The following is a 17,327-nucleotide window of genomic DNA, read 5'->3' as shown; positions in this document are numbered from 1 at the left end:
ATGGCGGAAGAGGAGGAGTACATTTTAATGAAGAGAAGGGAGGAGAGGTCGGCCTGGAGAGCGTGTCTCTAGCCTGCTACTCTTCACTGGGGTAAGGGGAAGTGGGAGATACAGGGAGAGGTAGGCGGCAGGTGATTATGATATCGTACAATGAGCTACTATTTACACACGTTGTCCAATACGCGGTTGTGCACTTTTCACACACTACACGCAGGAGTAGTGTTGTCCACACAAAACGTCATCGCGCAAACACATTTCGCACTTTCTGCCCTTCTCTAGTCCTTCCTTCACAGGTCCTAGAGACGACCGTCTAAGCCCGTCTCACACATAATGTTCGAGAGTGATCTTATGATGCGCTGGGAATGATCAACTCTTCTCCACGCGCCTAAAACCTTTGCTTCCGAAAAGGGGCGGGAGTCCAAACAGTCAACACTACGCTTTAGTGTCCTTCGCTCGGCCGCATATTGAGGGCACACGCAAGGAGGTTATGGCAGTTTTGCTGCAGAGTACCAGGCGATGGCTTCACTTCCTGGAAGCTGCGGCAGCATTCCGTAGGCGATGAAATGCTGAAATTCTCGTGCAATCTGCTTCCGAAGCCCAAAATTGTCGAAATATATTAGCAACCCTTCATTGCAGCGTCTCGCATAGCCCGTGTGTTGCTTTGTGAAGTTGAAGCCTAATCAGCCAAGGGTGAAATTTGCCGCTCAGTCAGGAATCCGGCCGCCACCTCAATTCAATTATACCGATTCGAAAGCAAATCTTTAATGCGTGGTGGCAACCTACTGTGCTAAACATGTTCGGCCATCAGACAATTTATCGTTACTGAGTGGGCATGTGCAATACTGAGTGGGCATGCGCAATGCGCAATTCGAGCAGGTGCTCATGCGCGCTTGTGGTGGTATGGCATCAATTATATCGGTTTCCAAGCGATTCTCGCTCAAGTGGTCCACACAAATGAAAACTACATTCCGAGAGTTTATCGTTGAACAACGCACGGCCGATACGACGCAAGGAGGACAGTTCAAGTGATGGCCTTCAACACCGGAAATTTCAATCCACATGACCAGGTTGGCCCGAAAGCTCCGCTGAGCAAATCTGCAAATGCTTGCTCGGCAAACTCGTGTTGCAGAACAGGCCAGTAATAGATACCGTGGCCCGGACCGCTGTCTGACACAGCGAAAAGCGTGTCATTTGACTCGACAACTTGAGACCCGCAAATGAGCAATGTGAGCCTCGCTAACTAGCGCCAGCCATATCGTGTTTGCCACGGGCATAAATGCAAGGGCAAGGCCGCCCGCCTCACTGCCAAAGTCACGAAGCCTTCAGCGACGAAGGCTAGCTTCAGCCAAATCGTCAACAACCGCTAACAAAAATAAAACTCAAAAGTGAATTTCGTGTACAAGAGCACGTGTTTGAATGTTCAGAAAAAGTACTTTTTTTTAGAAAATGACGATGCGAACGTTGCGATGGTCACAATATATGTTAATAGCCTATTTGAGGCTTCATTATAGGGTCAAGATTGTAAAGGTTTATAGTGCTAGGTCAAAATTAAACCAGAAACTCTACTACGTCGTCTCTCCTAACCCACTGTGCAGCTTCACCAAATTGATCGGTTAGCTGGCTGGTTGATTTGCATTTACGAATGGCTCATACCCGCTAGTGGAGATTGGCCAAGACTCAGAAGAGTTAGGAAGATAATTAGTCAAACCTACAACAAACCACTAATAAAAAATTGCGTTAAATCAAGTTAAGCCGCATTTCTTTGTTTTCTTCAGCGCACTTTGCTAAATGCTGGATATGCGTGGGAACTGCTGGGTATTTTTGTTGAATTCTCAAGAGTGTTTATTAACAAACTCACCTTCTATAAGTGTCTGGCTGTGGAAAGAAATTATGTTCTATGTTGTCCCTGATCCAATTCTGTGAGTAACGATGCCTGACCACTGCAAAAGGATCAATTTCATCCCAGTGCGCCTGTGAGGTTGTTTAGTAAGTATAACGGGAAATCAATTTTATGTGCTAAACCAAACGGACATCTCATTTTGACCGCCAGTACAAGATGAAGACAGAGAAAGAACAACACAGAACGACAACACGGGTGGTTGTGTGTGTGTGTGTTTTTTTTCTTTATCTGTCTTCGTCTTGTAGCGGCGGTCAACGTGACATGCAGTAAACACCAACTAGACCAAATTGAAATTCTTCTAAAACAAACGTGCCACGAAAAAATTCGCGTATGGAACACGCTTCTTTAAATATGATGTCGCAGTTGAATTGAGAAGATGGTAACATGCGCGAAATTTGCGGGCACAATCTGCAAATGCAGAATCTCATGATAAATATAATCTTTGAACACCCGTAATCCACAGCAGTTCCCGGCTTACCCATTCATTTGCAATAGACGTCCACATAAGACCCAAATCAAGCTAGGTGTGCGAACCCATGACTGCTTGCGGGGCGCGTACGGTACGCGTAAGCAGAGATCCGGAGAATATATAGTGCCGTACATGTGTACTACGGAAAATACCTTTAGTGAGATCAGTAAGCCTAACTTATTGTAAGCTCTAACCTATAAGACACGCTATTTAAGACACAAAGTTTTCATTCAGGAACATGACAAATGTGTGCAAGCCTGAATCAGAACCACATTACTTATTCTCCGCAGAAAACTGAAGCTGGCCAACCAGTGAGAAAAACTCTTTGAAAACAAACCGTAATTTTGCGCGAAAGAGAAGTGACATCTGTAACTATCTTCATCTACGTTTATTGTGGCATCTAACACAACCTAGCCACCTAATGTCTGAACAATCGGATATTTCCTCGTAAGTAAACGCTCACTGTCACTGCCGTTACGAGAAAAGCCAGATAAGCTCAAGCCTGCTGTTCGGCGTCTTTCTTTACGAATCATTACACTGTAATGGTGTTATTATTTTACATTTATGGCTATAAAGCTTGAACTTTCATCCTATAAGTAGCACGCGCAAACAAGACTCGGACAACGACAAAAGAAGCAACGGGACATGCGCTGGATTCTCAGCTCAGAAGTTTATTGAAAGCACAACATTTTGTATACACAATCTATTCACGTGAAGACTGCGAGCATGATCCGAAAACAAGAACAAGTGTGATACTATTTTCGGCTGCATACTCATACAATCCTGACGTCGCTTTAAAGGAGTTATATTCACGCCTATTGTTGACGTCCGGTTAATGCGAGCAGGCGCCCACAAATACGGTCACGGTTGTTCTAGTTTTTTGACCGCGTTTCCAGAGCCCAGGTGACTTGATTGTGTATATAAAATGACTTTGCGTTTTGTAAACCTCTGGTTTCCGAGTCCAGCGCATGTCCCGTGCTTCTTTCGCTTTCATCCGTGTCACGCTGTGTTACTTAGGCTAAAGCTATATGCTAATTCGCCAAATTGTTTGTTTAGTTAAAGTTGACGCTGTAGCGCTAATATGTCACCGGCTGCTACTTGCCTAATTAGTACATGAACAGAAAGTGTTGCGCATGTATAATTTTTGTCCACGCACATACGTGTTCTTTTAAGCGATACGAATTCTTGGCTCTAAATCCACACACAACGGCACTACTTCACGATCTAACACGGTGTTGACACAAGTTTATTGGAACACGGCTTGCTTACTTCGCATTCTGAGAGAAGCATTTGTTGGCTACACTTAAATTTCAGCTGACTACATCGAAGCGCATATTAAAAAAAAAGTTGTAAATATTTTTTTTGATAATTACGGAGAACGGAGCGATGAACAACAATAAAAAAAAGACATGGAGCTTCGGTGACGTCACTTTTGCTGCAGTGCCAGCACGGTGTACACACATACTTAAAGACAAAAACATAACGGCAGCCTATTCTCGGGAATAACTTCCAAATCGTATTAAATAACGGAAACGTGAGGCCAGAGGGTCTGTCTTTTTTCTTGCCCACAACATCCTGCCCTGTTTTTAAGGCTAACCGGTGAACTGGAAGTGAACACAACAAAACGAATGGGGGCACCTGAACTGTCTTCAACGATTTTCGTCCTGTACTACTTCGTAAAACCGTCAGCGCAAGAATCGATGATTTCGACATTTGCGAAAGCAAACAGAATCGCATATTTTGGACACACCGGCAGGAAATGGCCGCGGTCGACAAAACACACGGCTCGCTAGTTTTCGCGTTAGGGTGGAACCAGTCTGGTTCCGTCCGCATCTCGAATTCCGCGATGCATTAATGCAGCAAGATCACGCGATCGAGGCATCGACGAGAAACGATTTGCACTTCCGCACCTTTGACTTTTCATTCGCACGCGTGGCGAAGGTCTTGTTTTCCCGAACGGTTGCGCCGCCGAAAGTACTTCCCTGCAGGCCGCACCTTCTGATGTGAAATGCATTAGCTAACGCGGACTCTGCCGCGCTTTGAGCAGCAAAAGCAAATGTTCTTGTGTATGCCAACGAGTCCTCAGCTTCAAGTCTGAAACGCATGTCATAAATGTGTGTCTTCTGCTTAATGGCCGTGTCGGCCTTAGGCGTGACTTTTAGAGTTATTTATTTTCTCACAGAATTCACTGAACTCGTGCATCGTTAAGTTGTCATTCGGTCACTGCAGTCCTGCAGACGTCCAGTGCAGAGCTTTCAGCCCATCGCTGTGCATTACATTGCGTTCAGGGTTTGTTGGCGGTTGAATTGGGCAAGTTTAATGAAATTACTGGCGTGAACGAATCAATGAAGGAAGCGAAACTCTATTAACTAACAGACTCCGCGTTTACTCGTTTAAGCATCGATGAATACACTTCTGAAATCACAGAGTGAATGGGACTGGACGACGGTATGCACTAGCGACTGCGCAGTTTATTTAGCACGTATAGTTAGGTGCGTAATTGATTTGGCACGGTGGTTATGTTCTAGACCTAACATGATAGGACAGCCTTGACTTATATTTTGCTACTTTATACATGTGCGAAGCGTTTCCCATTGCCACTGAGCTCTTCGGTTAACACTTTACCACTGTGTTTTATGTCTGTGAGGCAACCACATCGACGTCTTCCATTGCTGCGGACATTCGTCACCTTGTTCTTTATTTTCAGCGAAACATACGATCGGCTATCTCTGGCGACGCGCGCGTTATTCAAAGGCAACAAGTGCATTTGTGATATCTGCCTGCTATGCACCTTATATGTTCGACTATAGCACATAAATTTTATAATTGTTCATTGCTTTGCAAGGACACTTAACATCTTTAATTTGTCCTAACGTTTGCGCAACTTTCTGTCATTAATGTGTATCGTTTGTACAGTTTTGCAATTGCTATTTGGCAATTCAAGTTTATGTTGAAGTCCATGTATTACATTTTAAGTTGCTGAGAGACCAATACTAATCTTGACCGGCCTGCCCACAGTTCCCATTTCCAATCCAACAGTGTGTTGCTTGATCTGAAGACCTATAGGCATTAGAGCAGTATTTTTTGCGATAAGCAGCTACAATTTTACAAGCAGAAGAAAATGGCGCTGAACAACGGGACGTGACGGAAACAGCCGAGGCGCTCACTTTCAACCCAGCAAGATTTCTGCGTTTGCCAACCAGCCCACGTTGGCACGTTATTCAGTTCAGTTCAGTTTTATTCCTTAAAGGCCCCTTTTTGGGGGGGGGGGGCATTACATAAGGGGTGGGATTTTATTTATATTAACAAACAAGCAGTTAATTGCAGTTTACCAGCAGGCCAGCATACATTACACAATCTCTTTAGCTCATCTCCTTTTATTACCTTCCTTTTTATGCCACAAGAAAAAATACAGTTTCTTATTAGGTCAAAAATATTGCTTAATGGTAACGAGTGGAATATTGAATATTTTATACTGGTAAAAGGTTGAATTTGTAGATGTTGTTATTCCTTGCTTCTGTAATCGCACATATTCTTGTTTGCGCGTGTTTTATCGTGCCCCCATGCTTTCCTGGCTAAAATGTTGGTGACTGCGAGTGCAGTGTTACGAATGAGGCCTTCATGGGGGACCTCCTGCACGGCTGCCGAAGTGCCAAGGAACGTGTATTTTGCGTACAAGCCAGAAATATTATTTGCTACCGTAAAAACCATGTCACTCACTTTTTTTTAGGTTTTGCTTGTACCATTTGCGTCGTTTTGTGCAGGGCACCTACCAATAGTTAGAGAATAGGACTGGCCGGCTTCCACGTACTGGCGTCAACAACTCATTACGCAGAGTTAATTAAAAAATTTGTAAAATAAGGGCGCCTCAAACTGACCTGCATTACTCAAAGTGCGAGGCCACGTAATTCGCATTTGAAACACCTCCGCAGACTTTTCCGTTCATTACAAGTCTATCGCAGTTACTTTTGTAACAATTTCGTATTACATCACCGCTAATTATACGTTTAATTCAGGATGCTACTCCACATATCTTGCGCCCATGCCGTGCAAATCTCACCTGTACCATTCCTATACCTATACGGCAAAACTTTTGTCGGCTGTGTCCCCCATTACCTGCAATGAAATCGGTTGCCTGGCGACACAAATGACGATGGCTACCAATTCAGCCATCCCGTATTTCCCTTCGGCACGCGGCCGCTTTTTTTTTATTATTCTGCGTAATAAGGCTTACGACACCTGAAAAACGCAGCTCTATATAGGCCTCCAGGGAATCAGAATGTATCGTAACACCTGGACATAACCATTTCTCCTTCTTAGCGCCACTGTCTCTTTCGCCAGAGCTTAATTTTCTTCGTTTTTCGTTTTATTTTTCTACCTATACGCCTTGCGTTTGTTTGTCGCCAACGGTCAAGACGCCAGTCCTGTCTTTGTTCGTCTACAGCATTGACAGTTACGGCTTTCTGTTGCCTATATGGCTGTATTCCACCAAAGCAGTTTTTCGCGTTGACGCTCTCCATGAGCCGCTTGTCTTTGCGCTGTGCTTGGCTGGTGGTTCGGCTTGGCTTCATTCTCGAGCGCACAGGTAAGACTGTCCCTGTCGGCAAGTTACAAAAAAAATTAAACAAATTCGGCACAGCCGGTGCGACAGCCCTTGGAATTGAGGGATGCAGGATATCCCATTACCTAGGCGTTCTTTTTTTTTTCGTTTCCATTTTCCGGTTTACCCTTAGCGCAAGCGCAGAGTCTCGAAGAACGCAGACACAACAGTTTACGCGCGGCGCCTTCATTTTCCGATCCGACAGCTACCAAAAGCCTTGGGGGCCCATTACTGCTCCGGCTTCTATAAGCCATTCCCGTATTACTGTTTGTTTCTTTGTTCGCCTGTCGTTCCGGCTGCTATTTGTCGAAGGTGTTGAGCTTATTACGGGAGCACAATGCTCCAGAGTCAGATCGAGCAAAGTGCAGCCGACTCGTCTTCTACACAGCGCCGTCGTTCGCAGATTGCGTTTTCACGGCCGAAGCCACCCGTCGCCAGAGCCGATCGCGTCGCGTCGTTTTTGCTCGGCCTTGTTTGCACCCGCTCGTGCCATCGTGCCTTTATTCGTAAAATCGGGATCGAACTCACGATGCCTGCCTTTGCACTGCCCGTAAGCGAGAAAATCTCGCAACGCCCCCGTGCAAGCAAAGCCCCGTTGCGTGAACTAACACAGTGTGTCTTGGCGGACTCCCCTTTCTGGGAAACGCGACTTGACGGGTGATTGTGCTGTCACATCCAAACTCTCGGAGCAGGCGTCAGATCTGGTGCGTGCTGTCTTTATAAGCGTGGGTGAGCTTTGATGAGCTTTGCGATGAGCTCAGCGCCTTCTGAAGATAATATGGCGAGACGCTTTCTTTCCTGCTTTTCCCCAAAGCGACACCTCTGCATCGACTTAAGCAGAAAGGGCATATATTTATTGTATAGTCAGTATTGCATAAGAGCGACAGGTGTACACAAGTCTTCCAGTTAAACCGCTGGCTGATCTTCGCTCAAATTTCGCGCAGAGGTACAACTTCGCTTGAAATTTAGTTTCATGCCACGTTTGAGGCATTTCTTGCCAGTTTAGTTCATAATAAATCTGAAGTGGGTGCTGTCTGCGTCGAAGCCACTCAAAACTTGTCGATCTCACTGTAAAAGAACGGTGACGCCATCTGTCAAGTCCACGGGGAACGCATGTCGTAGTCGTGAACAGTGTCCTGACACACGGCTTACGGTTCAGTTGCAGCGGAACCAGCGTGTTATGAGTGGCACTGGACGCAGACGATACACACTTCAAGTTTGTGAATAATCACACTGCTACATAGTGCCTACATATGTGGTATAAATTTGAACGGAGACTCGCCAGTGATTTTGCAGGAACAATCATCTATACCTAGAGCTTCTGTTTATGCGACACTCAGTATAACGTCAAGAAGAGGTTGTCTCAAAGTCGACAAAAAGCCGTCAAGTGCTTGTGTGGCTGTTAAAGGAGTCCTGGCCAAAAGTAATCAATCTTTATTGATGTTCTGAAAAAAAAACTACTTGAAATTTGAAAGAAAGCCATCAAATAATTTTTGGACACCTAATTAATAGGTTTTCACCATATTAAGTTTTAGGAGGTCTACAGAATGTTATCTGAAAATTAGGCGAAAGCATTCAAGTTCTTTGGAACACCTCTACGACGAAGTTCTCTCATAATAAGCTTTTCTTCCAGAAGGCTATCTGAAAGCTGAAAGGAGGTAATGAAGTGCTTTTGGGATGCCTGCTGGAAGTCTCGGCCAAGATTAATAGATTTTGTACAGTGCCTAGATAAGGCTATCTGAAAGTTGAACGACTGCCATCAGCTGAGTGTAGCGCCAAGGTGTAGGGAGAGGGGGGTGTAGGAAGGGGAGCTGATACTTCGTCAAACAGTTATTTATTTATTCGCACATATTGTCAATCCTCTGTAAGTTGTTAGCAGGAGGAACGTCTAACATACGTATTTATGTACTTTTTCACCAGCATCATAGACAAGTGTATGCTTTCGTTTCTTGTCCGAAAAACAATCTATCTATCTATCGATCGTTTGATCGATTGAACCGACCGACCGACCGGTCGGTCGGTCGGTTCAATCCGACTTGCCGTCTTCGACCGACCCGACCGACGAAGACGGCAACGGTACATTGACACCAGCGACGACATGACATATCAGACTTTGCAGGCCTGGATATGGAATCCTGCACGGACACAAAGCTGACACGCGTCTGCTTCTGACCAAGCAACATGGAGATGTCTGCGAGGAGGACATGCACATCGTGCACCACGAAAGGTGCATGACGTTCCCTAAGAGCTTTGCCAGTAAAATTACGGTGAAAGTGCCCGCGTTACCTGCAGCAAGACTATCATGCGACCCACCGCGGTGGCTTATGGGCGTTGGCATTGCGCTGCGAAGCACGAGGTCGCGGCAGTCTCCGTTTCGATGGGGAGAAAATGCAAGAACGCCCGTGTACCGATGCATTGAGCGTACGTTAATGAACACTGGATGCCCAAAATTAATCTTACGTCCCCCACTCGGCGTTCCTCATAATCATATTGTTGCTTTACAGGTAGAACCCAATATTTTTTTCTGTATTTTAATGCGGCTTGTGTGACTAGGCTAAACAACCAAATAGCTTTCACGCATTGTCCATGCGCTAAGTAGCACCCGACAAGCTGTGTGCCCTGAATTCGATAAAGAGAGTGCCTTGTAGTTTTTGTACACTTGTCGCTGGGCGTAACCTCTCGAAAAGCAAGAATACTGCGTTAGTCAGTGCTGCAGTTCGGCTTCCGCATCGATCGTATATATCGATGAGAAAACAAAAGCCGTAAGGGCATAACGTTGCTTTGATCTCGTGGTAGCTAGAAACGATTTAATAACACCAGCGTTCCCGAACCTATTCCTGCCAGCAGGAACTGCGTTTTGTTGGTTATATTTTCGTCCAGTAATTTGCTGTTTGCAGCTGGCAAACATATATGGCATTCCTCCCTGGCTCCGCGTTGAACGTTCTGTGATTGCAGCGCCTAACGCCAGTGCAGCTATGGCATCGATTGCGTAACTTCTTTCCCGTAGCTCGACTGTACCTCGCTGCCAACTAAAGTTTTGGGGGGCAGTACCTTGCGCGTGTGAGCGGAATGTGTGCCAAATCAAATGTTTCGCACCGACAATAATAAAATCGCACACTTAACAGATTTGTACAGTGTTAGTAAACTAGTATGTTTACGGATTGCCGGAATACCGGAAACGCAAACGTGAGCAGCTGTGCTAGTGTCGCCAGCTTGTAACGCTCAATTCACCAAGGCCACACAAAGCAATAACTGCAACTACCGTTGCTCTGCATGCTTTGTAATTTAAAGGCATTGGTAGGAACAATTCTTAATGTACACAGGGCTTTTTTATTATTCCTTACGAGATTACACTCACGTTAGATATAAAATCACGTACGCTCCCGTCAGGCCACATGTTTTCTTTTAGGCTATCCCACGCAGCATCGGATTGTGTGTTGAAATAAAGAACAAGATGATGGTGATGGATTTCTTTTTGTGCTCTATTGAGTGGCCCGCATTGTTCGTCTTCAAAACCTACGTAGTATGCAGTCGACACGTCATAAACCCAAAAGTCGTTTGTGGACAGCCTCCTGACATCACAGAAAAAAAGGTGTACAGACTGCATTAACTTGAAGGCTTACACAAGATATAATGTGTAAGCGCGACTGAACAAGGACGTAGAAAGAAACAGACGCACAGAGATAGTGCATTCTATCACAGATTCTATCATGGGTACACATTCTATGCACATTAACTAACTAGCCCGCCAACGTTTCTTAACCAACTTACACAAGAGTTTTTACGTCTGCACAGCACAGCAGCGGGTATGTATTCTGAGTGGAGTCGTGTGCGATAACATTAAAGTCTTCAAGAGGCTATGCCCTTACAAAGTTTCAGTGGAGAGCACTTAGAAGCTGTCCTACTATAAAGTCAATAGAAGAATGTCCACAACTGGCATCTAGGCCTGACGGTGCTAAAATTCCTACAAAAGATCGTTGATTGCATTTATGAAATCAACCCATTCGGAAGTGTAGAAAACTCAAGAGGTCGAACAAAATAAAATTGGTATGTGATGTGGACTTCCACCAGTCTGTATACTGTCTGCTATCAGCATAGCAAGCCAGCAAGAAGTCAAAGCGCTATGCTTAAAGTCTGCAGACAAATCATTGCCTGTTGAAATTCTGATGAGGTCGTAATAAAAGAACCGCTTGTGTAGCCATGCGAGCCTTAGGTGTACTTCGAAGAAACCTACCTGACCAAACTTGATCAAGAGCCTCGCTCTCCCTGCTACGACACTGTGAAAGCCGAATTGTGTCTTAAGGGCGCTTAAAATCCTGCAATCCAATTTAGGTTGTTTTTGGTTTTAATAGCTGAGAAAGAACTCACGCATGTAAATATCAGTTTGTGTATTGCCAAATGCTCTGCAACGAGCTCTCAAACCAAACTTTCTTACCGCGGATATCCACAGAATATATTCAAGTCAAACGTATCCTAATCATGTATTCTCGGCATGCGTTCCTCTTGTCATTGGTCATGTTTTGACAAATAGAAATATATCGTGTTATGCCTCTAAACATTTCTGCAGCAGCTGCCCAGTTTTGACAAAAGCGCAGCTTTTTGCTTAAGCATGCCACTGATTCTATGCTTCGACGAATGAAAAGTTAGGTTGCTCCCATAGAGGTCGATCTTAAGCGTTACTGTCGGTCAGATATCCTGTGAGTCGTCTGACGCGTAGTTTTCGTCTATAAAATTGATAAACACTTATCTTTGGAAATAGTGTGTTTTCTGCGCTGTACATGCGGCAGACTCCAAGATATTCCGGACAGCAACTTTCTATATGTCATGACTAATGAGGAAGTGAAAAACAAGATCATTCCTTCCCAATGTTCTAGCTTGTAATTACTGGCCTAAAGCTGTAGATACGTCGCGCTCACATTACAAAAAAAGCACTGAGCCACAGGCATTGACCCACGCCTACTGTATGACCAAGCGAGGTATTTTTAAAATTTTTGTTCTTTTCATAAAACAAACACTGTATTCGCAGGGTAAACACTGTATTCTAAGTGAGAATATATGATTACAGTATCTTTTCCAAGGCCCAAAGAAATCCAAGTGATGCAATGGCTTTTCAAGCCAATTCCTATTATCGACTGGTACTTTACGAACATGAACACTGCATTGTTTGTTTAAACATCCCAGATTAGATGAACACAGCATATTCCTCATGCTCGTGATAAAGTGACCATCTATTCTATTTCACGCGGTAAAAACAAGTTTAGCTTAACTAAGCACGTACATCTGGATGCAATAAAATAGTGTGTATAGATTGTATGTTGATGCCACATCCTAAATTACGACGTCACGCAGCGGCATTCGAAAGGTATTTCAGAGGCGCTTGTCGCCGTCCATGACAACACAATTCTGTCACACAAGTTATTCTCTATTCTCGCAAAAGCTAGCGACAACAATATTCCCGTTACCAGCGATAAATGGTTCCGCATGCATCAGGCTCAAAGTTCGTGGTGAACCTTTCAGTTATCGTCTTGAATGTAACTTCGATAAGAACTAAAGTCGACGTTGATTAGATTGAATCAAGTTGTCTCAGGCGGAATACATCGAGTACACCTCAAAGGCAAAGCTTACAAAGAAAGTCGCTTATTTCGTTTGTTTACAGGTGTTGCGACTTCAAAACAAACGATTCTCGGCGTTAGCGCATCATCGAACAGAAAGAAACTGCCCGAGTTTTTAAATCTTCCCCCGTCCTGACAATCCGGCGCGAAGCAGCTCTTACAAGACCGGTAACGTTGAGGTGTCCCGGCTTCGTTAAAGCCCGCGACAAGGCCCATTGTCCGAAAACTGGGTTTCCACTCTAATGACACGGGAACAAGTTTCTCGAGGAGACTTTATTCGGAGACCGGAAATAAAACAAACAGCGTGAAGTACACCGAGCACTCTGTTCGGGGATGCACGTGTGTACACTGCCTCTTTCAAAACCGCTATGGTGTTGCGTTTTTATTTGTCAAGGGAGTTGTGAGGGGCTGTAATTGCGGAACAAGAGAGAAAATGGGAAAGTTGTACATGTTTAATCAAGTAGCGAAGCAACAACACGGCATCAAGTACGCGTAAGAACAAGCTGATCGACGAGCTCTTCAAGGGCACTTTTCTGGGATCGCCTGTTGCGTGAGAAGGGCCTCAGAATCGAAGCTGTAGGTGAAAGGCAGTGGTCCGCTAAATTTCTCACGGAGGCTTCGATAGCGCGGTCATCACTTCAATTTCTAGTCGAAGAGCCAGTGGTAACTTGGAACGTAGTGCGATTACGCGTTACCGAAAGTGCAAGTGAATGTAACGTTTCATTGGGATTCTTTAATGAAAATGATTTTTCATTGGAAGCATGCAAAGCTGTATGTCATTCTTTGGTTTATCTGGTCACATTTTATATTTGTGACACCTTGTTGGCAACGCAACGAAATTTGTTTGTTTGTTTTCCCTCTGCTGAAGGCTCATAGTTTTTTGTCGGGTGCATCTTCTTTTCTTCACATTGTAGATGCTTGTCATATTTTGTTAGCGTACTGCCCTTTCTCTTCTTTTTGAAAACATTTATGGCACATTCATATTTTTCCATTATCACAAGAAATGACTGGCACGGTAACTTGATACCAGCATACCCTTACATAATGATTCTATGAAAAAAAATGCTATTACCTGCTTCTCAGCAAAACCATATAAACATGATGTTGCCACTGAAGAAAAGCAGGTTCATCGATGATTGTGGCTGCACGCACAACCTAATGCAGCGTATCTTAGTGGCATATCTGGCAAGCTTGATTAGGCTGCATATTGTGCAGCATACAACAAAAGTGGTCTGGCACGTCCTTGGAAGTTTCAATTTTTACATCGCAAAGCAATCTTCGCTCAGTTATTGAGGGAAATCATGGCGTTCTGAGCTTCCTAGACATTACATTCCTTGATCAAATAGCGCCATAACGCCGAGGTCTTATAGTACCGAGTCTGCAGTTTAGACCGCCTAGAAATTAAGGAGAAAGAATACCGTGTCTTAAGTCTTGTCATCATGTCCAGGGAAAGTTACTAGTACTTCCTAGCAAGACCAGGAGCCAGGATCATGCTGTGATCTATTCATCAGGCTGTGTGAATAGTTGTAGAGGTCACCCAGGATTTCCCACATGATGCCAGAAAGTAACAGCAGGTGCTTATACTTTAAATGATGAGGGCGTTTCAAGCCTGCCTTGATAGTGAGAACCGTCTGGATTTGTGTTAACTAGCTTTTCTCTTTCGAACCTGTGTCAACCGCCATTGGGCTTCTCATCTTACTTCAGCGGGGACAAGATGATCGACGGTGATTCTAGCATTAGGTGTTGACAACACAAGAACCGGGTTTTGTTCACGAGGGAACGCACTTGTGCTAGTCGGTATGGCACAAACAATACAATGTGTAAAATACAAGACGAAGAAGCAGGCATTGAATTTCTGCTTGAGTATCGCGGGCCGAGACCCTTGTGGTGAGGATCCGCGTGATGAAGGAGCCCGTGGTTAAATATCTGTCTTGCAAAATTAAAAATTCTACCAGCTAGGACGTTTACATAACGCCCCATGTTACATATTTTTAATCAATCTATCTCAGCATTCTGTTTAGTACGGAGAAAATAACAGTACAGTGACGTCACTGCAGGTTTAAAAATATGTAAGACAAGAGTTCTTAGCTAGAAGCTGTTGCTTGAGAGAAGACAATGCAATCCCGGTTCCACAAAGGGAATAATGGGCACTAGGTCATTACCACGTTTTTAAAAATATGTGAGGCGACAGCTTATGGTCAAGAGCTTCTCCTTTCCAGAACACGATGATATCCCGACACTTCGGAGAAATAAGTACCGTAAAGACATTACCGCATGCTTAAACATATGTGAGCGAGCGACATAACTTTATTTGAAATCCGGCGATTGGGAGGCCCGGGCCTGGGGCCGCCTAGATGGCCACTGTTGCTCCCGCCCGGCATCCGTGGCTCGCTGGACGGTCCAAAGTTGAGACCAGAGTTTTTGTTTAAAAGCTGTTGCTTAACAAAAGACGATATAATTGAAACTCCGTATTTCGACCTATCTTGCAATACATTTCGCTCATAAATGTCTACCTGGACTATCTACAAAATATTTTGTTTTGCGAACTGCATACTACTTATAAAAACAAGCCCTGGACTTAGGGTCTCAAACTTTTCGTGAAATAATGTTTGTACACTTTGCACAATACCTCTTGGAGCATATGGGCTTGACCATAGGAAACATGACTCGTAAGGACTCGTGTTTGTGGGCTGTCTCAACACTTCATATGGCCCTGAGCGGCATATCAGTCTATTTGAAGTCTATAGACACTCTTTAGAATGAGTAACTGCAGTCTTCGTCAAAAATATACAGGTTGCGTTGCTGGCGACCGCCATGCTTATCACAAGCTGTTTAATGGAGTTACTATGGCATGCTAAATGTTCCAACGTCCAGGGGAAGGAAGACATCTAGCGTGTTCACCATCCAGAGGTGTAGAGTGTCAAGAGCGTCATGGGAACCACCGCGCACAGCTGAACGTCATATATGTGCGATGGCAAGGAGTAGACCGCATACTTTTGAGGGAAAAAAACGAACTCTTTTATTAGGGTTCTAGGAAACACCTTTCTTCTCGTAGGTCTAGAAAGAATCTTGCTCGAGCCACTTTTCATGGCTAGGTTTAGCTGTTGAAGAAAACTTTAAAAGTAGCCAAAAGGCAGGGCCACTCACCCGTGTACGCTTCTCCGGGCACGTACTTCTTCGGGTTGCCCGAGATGACGATGCTGAAGTTGTTGTAGCCCGGCGAGCGCTCGGTGACCACGCCAGGCGGCACCCGGTTGCAGGGTCCCAGGTACCGGGGTCGGTGCGGCGTGGGTCCGACGACGTCGCCGGGCTCTGTTCCGGACTCGGGGTCCGGAGCCAGCGTCAGGGCCATCGAGGCCGGGGGCAGCGACAGGGCAGCCGCGAGTACCGCGGACGCCAGCGCGGTGCCCAGAGCCAAGGGTCCGAACACGCCGCGTCTCTGAGCCATGAGGATGCGGCGGCGGAGGCAAGAGCACGCGTACCCGTGGGCGACGTCCTCGACTGCGTGAGGGCCCGACCGCGTCGACGGTCGATGCGGGTCTGAGTGCGACGCACGGCCGCGCCGGTATCGGGCCTCCGAGCGAAAACTCGGGGCCTGCGCGGCCGGCGAATCGGCCGCCGGTTGGGAGAGGGGGTGGAGCCGTTTGGGAGAGGATGTCTAGACGCGCCACTCGTGGTGGTGAGGGTGTTATAGGAGTGTAAAATGAAGGAGGGTGCTCTTAGCCGGACGCCGTCCGAGAGGGGACACAGAGAGAAGATTTGGCGAAGGGGCGAAACGTACGGGCCTGTGAGGGGACGAGATGAAGTGGAGGAGTGTGGCGGGGAAGAGCAGGGGTGCATCTTGTCCAGGGAGCTTTCCACCGGCTGCGCCTGTCGGCGTCGGTGCCCGGCTCTGCACTTGTAACCGCAGCGATGACGGACTCGAAGGGGTTATCGGCGTCCGCACAGCTGCCCGATTCAGAGGATTTAAGGACAACGTGACGTTTTCTCTTATTTTCGAACGAAGGAAGGATAAATAAGACAATGACTCATAATGTGAAGAGAGGAATGCACCATATTTGAAGAAATAGGCTGCGGGAAGTAAAAGCACGGCACCTGCATATAAGCGCCACCACACGCAAGTGGTAATGTAAAAGTATACACGAAAGTCTCTTGCATTTCCAGTGACCAGTATTAACACCTTGTGTTATCACTCGTTGCGAACGGCGAGCGGTAGTTGCTACTGAGGTTTAAGAGTTAAACAAGTTTTTCTGTGAGTGAATGTAAATGATCGCGCGCCCGAACAGCCTGCTCGGCCTGGTCAAGCTATATATATATATATATATATATATATATATATATATATATATATATATATATATATATATATATATATCTGGTGACACATAACCCGCCGTGGTGGCTGGGTACACGTGAACGAATACCAGGTGGCCAAAATATAATCCCGAGTTCCCCACTACCGCATGCCTCATAATAATATCCTGGTATTGACATGTAAAACCCCAAAATTTCTTTTTAGTAGCATTATAATCAGTAGTAATTTGTTGTGATTTGTTTATAGTTTCATTGCCGACTGATTCAAACGGAAATACAGACTGAGCATGATATACACTTATTTTCATTATATAGGTGAACTTGATCTGCTGAAAGATAAGCCTGACACTCGTACTATAACGTCGAAATCTGTGTGGACCTTACAATCCACTAAGTAGGTTGACTCCTAACAGCTGTCTTAATCTTCGAGTA

General features: G+C 45.2%; 1 protein-coding gene across 2 annotated transcripts in view; it reads right to left on the bottom strand.

Annotated features, from left to right (window-relative positions):
- The window catches only part of LOC119463338 (spondin-1), a 173,569-nt gene extending 157,377 nt beyond the window's left edge, over positions 1–16,192 (bottom strand). For both annotated transcript variants that reach the window (XM_037724143.2, XM_037724142.2), the window contains exon 1: positions 15,729–16,192. In XM_037724143.2, coding sequence (XP_037580071.1) covers positions 15,729–16,029 — 301 coding nt within the window. In that variant the 5' untranslated portion in view covers positions 16,030–16,192. The remainder of the gene's footprint in view (positions 1–15,728) is intronic.
- Between the last annotated feature and the right edge of the window lie 1,135 nt (positions 16,193–17,327).

The sequence above is a fragment of the Dermacentor silvarum genome, chromosome 9 (assembly GCF_013339745.2).
Source record: "Dermacentor silvarum isolate Dsil-2018 chromosome 9, BIME_Dsil_1.4, whole genome shotgun sequence".
NCBI lineage: Eukaryota > Metazoa > Arthropoda > Arachnida > Ixodida > Ixodidae > Dermacentor > Dermacentor silvarum.
Note: the sequence above shows the minus strand (reverse complement) of the source record. Positions and strands in the feature narration are given on the sequence as shown.